The sequence below is a fragment of the Protobothrops mucrosquamatus genome, unplaced genomic scaffold (assembly GCF_001527695.2).
Source record: "Protobothrops mucrosquamatus isolate PMUCROS unplaced genomic scaffold, P.Mucros_1.0 scaffold4581, whole genome shotgun sequence".
In the NCBI taxonomy this organism is placed as follows: domain Eukaryota; kingdom Metazoa; phylum Chordata; class Lepidosauria; order Squamata; family Viperidae; genus Protobothrops; species Protobothrops mucrosquamatus.
The window spans coordinates 23,130-31,063 of record NW_015390484.1 but is presented as its reverse complement, the minus strand read 5'-3'; the positions used below and the strand labels follow the sequence as shown (position 1 = coordinate 31,063).

At 43.8% G+C, this 7,934-nt stretch overlaps 1 protein-coding gene across 1 annotated transcript in view; it reads right to left on the bottom strand.

The window, feature by feature from the left end:
• The window catches only part of MAEA (macrophage erythroblast attacher), a 28,164-nt gene extending 22,499 nt beyond the window's left edge, over positions 1-5,665 (bottom strand). The window contains exon 1 of the mRNA XM_015828499.1: positions 5,580-5,665. Coding sequence (XP_015683985.1) covers positions 5,580-5,648 — 69 coding nt within the window. The 5' untranslated portion in view covers positions 5,649-5,665. The remainder of the gene's footprint in view (positions 1-5,579) is intronic.
• Positions 5,666-7,934: the final 2,269 nt, after the last annotated feature.

Genomic DNA, 7,934 nt, shown 5'->3' with positions numbered 1-7,934 from the left:
CTCTTGGGAGACAAAAGCTACTCATTTCGACAACAAGGCAGTATTGAATTACAATCGGATGTAGAAAAAATATTCCAGAGCTGCCCGATTGATTATCTTGCCCTACACAATAAATGGCCCTTACTAATGGCCACCCACCCAATGGCATTTTGAGGGGATTTTACTGAATATTTTGGCCCAATAGTACTGAGTAAAGGGACAAACAGTCCAGGAAACCTATATGCAAACCTAAGGAGTTTAAGACTGACGTGATACGATCCCGTCACATTCTTAAATGTTTGACAGGAATGGAAGCACAATTGCGCTGAACTGTATGTCATTATTTTCTATTAAGCTTGATTAAAGGTCTAATTAGATCAGAAGACACAACAGAACATCTCACAAAATGTTTGTCAATTGGGCCGATGGACCCAGATATTATTGTTAAACCAGTTTGTTTAGACACATTGACCTACATAAAATCACAGATATATTACTTACTGGAGGTGAATAAAACCTAACCCTTATGTATATTGCTGGAATTGGGGATGTCTAGTTTAATGAAGAGAAGGACGAGGGGGGACATGATAGCAGTCTTCCAATATCTCAGGGGCTGCCCCAAAGAAGAGGGAGTCAAGCTCTTCTCCAAGGCGCCTGGAGGCAGGACAAGAAGCAACGGATGGAAACTAACCAAGGAGAGAAGCAACCTAGAACTAAGGAGAAACTTCCTGACAGTGAGAACAATTAACCAGTGGAACCACCTGCCTCCAGAAGCTGTGAATGCTCCAACACTGGAAGTTTTTAAGAACAGACTGGACAGCCATTTGTCTGAAATGGTATAGGGCAGTGGTTCTCAACCTGTGGGTCAGGACCCCATTTGGGGTCGATCGACCATTTCACGGGGGTCGCCAAGCAAGGCTGTCCGCCATTTTTTTTGTCTGCCATTTTTTTTGTCTGCCATTTTTTCCCCTTTTCCGGCGGGTGCCTTACCTCCCTTGGGCTGGACCAGCTGGTGGTCGGCCTGCTCCATCTCTGCCGCTTGCCAGATACGCCTCGGCCGGCGCAGGGGGCGGAACCACGCATGCGCGGCGCTCCCGGGCAGGGAAAGTCCTCGACTTACGACCGGTTGGGTAGTCCTCGACTTACGACCGGTTTAGTCCTCGACTTACGACCGGTTTAGTCCTTGACTTATGACCGGTTTAATCCTCGACTTACGACCAGTTGGGGTCGCGGCATTAAAAAGGTTGAGAACCACTGGTATAGGGTTTCCTGCCTGAGCAGTGGGTTGGACTAGATGACCTCCAAGGTTCCTTCCAACTTTATTATTATTATTATTATTATTATTATTATTATTATTATTATTATTATTATCATCATCATCATCATCATCATTATTATCATCATTATCATTATCATCATTATATATGTATGAATGAAAAAGTCTCATGGTATCAATAAGCTTGCTTATAGCCAAATTAATTCCTGAGGTCAAAATAAAAATCTTGCTCCTAGTATGTATGTATGTACACACACATACATACAAAAGTTTTTTTAATAAATATTACTTTGATTTCTGCTAAATAGAAATTGACAAGTTTCCAGAGATACTTTTCCATTACCCTTTATAATAGCATCATACAGCGTAACATTTGGTTATCTTAACATACTTTGTACTATCACTTAAAAGTGCCCTAAAACATGTCATCAAGAGACTGCCCCTGAAGGAACTTTAATCCCGTGTCCTTTTCTATGCACTTAATTCAGAGAAACCATTCAGTGTTTAAGGATGCTTCAAATGTTTGAGATTCCATCGCACAAATCACAAGAATTGTATTTCACTGTCAGCTGCATTAAAACTGAAATAGGGATAAGACTCTTATGTAACTTGTGTGATTTTTTTTTAGCAAATCTATTTTAACCTGCTTGTTTTCTACTGATAACTAGAATTTTTTTTTTTACTGTAATATATTAATGCTGGGAGCCATTTTGAGTGTTTTGTTTTTTTAGAAAATGAAGGACTTCAAACTGTAACAGCTACCAGTAGTAATTCAGAATTAAATCCCATGTTTCCTTTTTATATTATCTAATTTCTAGATAATTTCTAAATTATCTAATTTCTAATTTTATATTATCTAATTGCTGTTACAGTATGAAGTCCTTCATTTGTGCAGAATTCCTAGAGTAACGTATAACAAAATCAAAATTAGAAGGTAAACATAGCCACTAGAAAGCCAGCAAAATATACGAGGACCACATTATGTATTCCTGGATTTCTGAGTACAGGAGGATGTTTACAATATGGCTGAATATTGTAAATAAAGGTAGCCTAGAGAAAAGTTCATTTTGTATAAACAGGAATGTTACTATAATTAAGAAAAAACAAACAAAGATATTTCAGGAATTCGTTACTTCCCGAATTTCATATTCTAATAATTAGAAACAGGTAATTTCTGATTGTTAATATTATTTGCACCCATCACAAATCATCTTAAGAAAAGTCTGAAATACACTTCAATTATCTGGATTCAGTATTCTGAAAATCAGTCACTGCTGGAGGTGTGAATAATAAAGATCTTTAAAAATCTAACATTCATTTCTATTCCTACTGTGTGGAGTAAACAGGCTATATACAGGATTGTTAAAAAAAAGAAAGGGGAAGCATATGCTTAAGTGGGGAGGGGGGAAGGAATCAGCTTTTTTCAATTCCTTGCTTACATGAATATAAAAAAGGTGGAATTCCTTTGGCATATTTTACTTGATAACATTAATCCTTCCCAGCTCTGTTATGAATTCGTTTGGTGGTTTGAGCTGTCTCTGTTTGGGGAGGCAGAAACTAGTCCTGCCTCTATAAGATTTGATTAGTTCAATGTGATCCATATTATTCCAAGAGGCAAATCAACAGGAATTGAGACAGTTATCTCTCTCTCTCTAGCCCCCACTGCCCATCAAACACTATTGCTGCCCAAACTCCACTTTCTAGGGATGGGCTTCACTCAATCAGAAGGCTGGTAGCTTAGATATACCTGAATGATTGTAGGCCAGGGGTCTTCCAACTTGGCCCTTTTAGGACTTGTGGACTTCAACTCCCAGAATTCCTCAGCCAGGCACGCGTGCCTGGCTGAGGAATTCTGGGAGTTGAAGTCCACAAGTCCTAAAAGGGCCAAGTTGGAAGACCCCTGTTGTAGGCTTTCAAGTCCATATGCTGAAAAGAAACCCAAACACAACATTATAATAATAATAATAATTTGATGCTGTCATCATCCAGTCCTTTCTCCTATCCCCACTTTTTATTCCTTTTTATTCCTTACCATTCCATTTTTAATCAACTGAGGCTCAACTCTTTGCAACCCTAAAAGTTTGTTATCTATTGTTGGTTGGTAGCAAATGTACCTTTCTGCCTAAAGAGCAAGGGGAAAAAATATTTTAGAATAGATACATACATCTTGAACAGTAGTACTGTAGGTCGGGGGTCCCCAACCTTGGCAACTTTCAGACCTGTGGACTTCAGCATGGCTGGCTGGGGGATTCTGGGAGTTGAAGTCCACAGGCCTTAAAAGTTGCCAAGGTTGGGGAAACCCCCCCCCCCCTGTAGGTGATTGCTATGCAACTCCAGATAGTTTTAGACGACCTGGCCAGTTGCTAAATGCATTTAAATCTTATGCATGGTTTTGTGGGAGGACCTCCAACTGTAAAATGTCCCTTGGGAGACAGGGCCATCACCACCTATTAATTCTGCAGAACGTGGTCATTAAAATCAGCCTTTGGAGGTGAAGGTGACTGGACTGCAGAAATTCCATTATCATGTGAATTATCAGCTTCAGAAAGCTGCACCAGGGATCCACCGCTGTGACCCTCAGCAGACACGCTAATGGTTTCCAGAGCAGTAATTTCAGAGTCTCAAGGCCCTCAACTCCCAGGTGAATTGGGGTACCTAGGATTTAGAGGACAGATAAGCTGATAACAAGTTTCCTTTCCATAAAAACACGAAGGCCAAAAAGGCTTTTCAGACCAGCCATCTCCCCCCCACACACAAAGCATTACACAGCTGAGTCCGACAGCACTGTGTCAAACTCAACTAATTCATTATTTCATTATTAGGAGGATAATGGTCGTTAAGGCTTGTTTTTAACTTTTTCTGTTTCAGCTTAGATGTAACTCTAAGCCCCCCCCCCCCAGTTCCCTTATGGCAAGATGGGCGGCCGATAAATTTTATGAATGAATAAACAAATAAAATGAGTACACTCAGTTGTAGTAGAGCGGGAGCCAATTGGGTGACATGGCANGGAAATGGATGGACAGATGGAGATAGATGATAGATATACATACAAGATAGATAGATAGATAGATAGATAGATAGATAGATAGATAGATAGATAGATAGATAGATAGATAGATAGATAGATAGACAGATGATAGATTATGGAAATGGATGGACAGATGGAGATAGATGATAGATATACATACAAGATAGAGATAGATAGATAGATAGATAGATAGATAGATAGATAGATAGATAGATAGATAGATAGATAGACAGACGATAGATTATGGAAATGGACAGATGGAGATAGATGATAGATATACATACAAGATAGATAGATAGATAGATAGATAGATAGATAGATAGATAGATAGATAGACAGATGATAGATTATGGAAATGGATGGACAGATGGAGATAGATGATAGATATACATACAAGATAGAGATAGATAGATAGATAGATAGATAGATAGATAGATAGATAGACAGATGATAGATTATGGAAATGGATGGACAGATGGAGATAGATGATAGATATACATACAAGATAGATAGATAGATAGATAGATAGATAGATAGATAGATAGATAGATAGATAGACAGATGATAGATTATGGAAATGGATGGACAGATGGAGATAGATGATAGATATACATACAAGATAGATAGATAGATAGATAGATAGATAGATAGATAGATAGATAGATAGACAGATGATAGATTATGGAAATGGATGGACAGATGGAGATAGATGATAGATATACATACAAGATAGAGATAGATAGATAGATAGATAGATAGATAGATAGATAGATAGATAGACAGACGATAGATTATGGAAATGGACAGATGGAGATAGATGATAGATATACATACAAGATAGATAGATAGATAGATAGATAGATAATAGACAGATGATAGATTATGGAAATGGAAGGACAGATGTAGATAGATGATATAGATATACATGATATAGATATACATACTAGAGATAGATAGATAGATAGATAGATAGATAGATAGATAGATAGATAGATAGATAAAGGTGGGGCGAGGGGGCTGAACGCCCCCCTTCACAACAGCCCCGGGGCCTCCCTCCTCCCCCTCCCCGCCCCCCTTCCCCTCCGCCCAGTCCAGCCTCGGCGTGGAGACCCTCTTTCTGGAGGGGCGTCCTCCCACTCGGGGGCCCCGAGGCGGGGGGGGGAGCCGCCTCGCCCTCCCTCCCTCCCTCCCTCCCTCCCTGCCCGCCAAGGGGGCGAGGCGGCGCGCGGCCCCTTCCGGCCTCCGAGGGGAGACAGTGGGGGGGGAGGAGAGGCGGGGGGCTGGGCGGGGACCCACCTTGAGCGTGGGGTACTCCTGCACCTTCAGCGTCATGGAGAGCTGCGCCGCCGACTCCTGCACCGCCATCTTGGGCCGAGCGCCGCCGCCGCCGCCGCGGCAACAGCGCCGCTTCCGGCCTCTCCCGGCAGCCCCCGCGGCCGTCGCGCGCCGCTTCCGCCTCCCCGCCGCTCCCGCCCCCCCCTCACGCCCGTCCGCGTCCTTTCCGACAGGAGACGCCTCACCCGCGCCGAGGTTGAGAAAGCCGCCGAACACCGCTGCTCCACCCCCTTCCTTCTCGAGCTCCGAGTTGGTAGGCTCCGTTTGGGACCCGCCAGCCAATGGGACGGCTCGTCGGAGGAGGACAGCCCGAGAAGCCGTGGCGAGCGCGGGGCGTGATTGGGCGAGAGGGAGGGGCGGGGTTTTAAAGCCGCGGGCGGAGGCTTGCCGACTTCGGACCGAACCATTGCACGAGTGTGGACGGGGGGGGTCGTCCTCCTGTCGGCCAATCCGAGCTAGAGCATGGAGAGAGTGGGCGTGGCTCGGGAAGGGATCGCAAGGCGGCTTTTTCAACTCTGCCCAAAAGGGATCGAGGGGGATCCCGCCGCGCTGCGGGGGCTCCGCTCCTCGGCTTTCTCCGCCTAAAGCTGGCTTCCTCCAAAATCCTTAGCCTGCATCTTGAGTGTATTGTGCCTTATTTCCCCCCTGGGTTCACACGACTGCCTTAACCTGCTTTGCGGGGTTCCCCCCCCCATTTTTCCTCCCCTGAATTAGCACAAAATTTCACTTACCAGGCAGTCCTCTACTTGTGACCACAATGCAGCCCAAAATTTCTGTTGCTAAGGGAGACGTTTTGTTTCGCCCCACTTAACGACCGTTGTTAAGTGAATCACTGCAGTGAATGTAGTAAATTGAACAATTATTAGAATAATGATTTGTCTGCATAATTGCTAGAACAATGATGTAATGCATAATCACTGGGAAAATTCACTGGGAAAGTTCTGTGTCAGTAATATTATTATTATTATTATTATTATTATTATTATTATTATTATTATTATTATTATTTATTGAATTTATATACCGCCCTATCTCCCTTACGGGACTCAGGGCGGTGAACAGGCGATAATAAAACCACGATAAATATACACAAGTTTCTGTTGTAAAATCAAATTAAATATGTGGCAACCAAAGGCGCTTTGCACATGGATACTTTGTATGTAGCAAAACCTTCCATTGTCTGCCTGCGAGAAACGCTCCTAATGTGTCACAGTGTGTATTTCAATGTGTAGCCCTTTGTTCTTTAAGGAGGGGAGTATAAAAACTGAAGTCTAATCCCGCCCTCCTCGTTCAGAATTGCCTATCTCTAATATGCCTCTGGACCTTGCGCAAATAAACTTCTCTGCTAAACCCCTCTGGAATTCGTCAGAGTTCTTTCGTTTTCCACAAGACAGTAGTCACCCGGTTTGTTAAGTGAATCTGGCTTCCCCCATTGACTTTGCTGGTCAGGAGGTCGCAAAAGGGGACCACGGGACGCTGCGACCGTCATAAGTATGAGCCAGGGGCCAAGCCTCTGAATTTGGATCACGGAGACCCTGGGGAGGCTGCAACGGTCGTAACTGTGAGCAACGGTCATCAGCCCCGTTTTTCGGTGCCGTCGTAACGTTGAACGGTCACTAAATGGGGTGTTGTAAGCCGAGGACCAGCTGTATTCTGATACCTGTCATGATGGCCCTTAGTCTCAATAGGAATTTTGGCAGTTGGGTTTCACAGTTCTGGGTGTTGATCCTGTTAGCTGGCTTTTTCAGGATTTGGAAGGATTTCAGCCTATTCCTATTACTTTCAGCCTATTCCCTAACCCTAAACTCTAAACCCTAATCCCTAAACCAGGGGTAGTCAACCTTGGCTCTAAGCTGGCTCAGGAATTCTGGGAGTTGAAGTCCACGAGTCATAAAAGAGCCAAGGTTGACTACCCCTGCCCTAAACCCTAACCCTAGGATCTTTATGTGTTGATGTGGGTGTGTATGTGGCCTCCATGTCGCTGCGGACTGCCAGCAACTGCCTGGACAAGTCCCTGCAGGGTTGTTGTTGGGGGTTTTTGGAAAACAATTTTTCAGAAGTGCTTTTGCCATTCCCTCCCTCGCAGGGCTGAGAAGGTGTGGCTGGCCCAAGGACACCCAGCCGTCTGAAGTCGGCTTAGAGCTCACGGTGCCCTAACCACTACACCAAACTGTCTCACTACGCAGATCTACGCCTGGGGAAAAAAAAAAAAGATCTGATAGGATAGCTTTAAGCCAGTTTGCTTTAAAAACCAGATGTGGGATGCTTTAACCTCAGGGCTGGGGGACTAGGGCCCTTTTACGATCTGTGAACTTC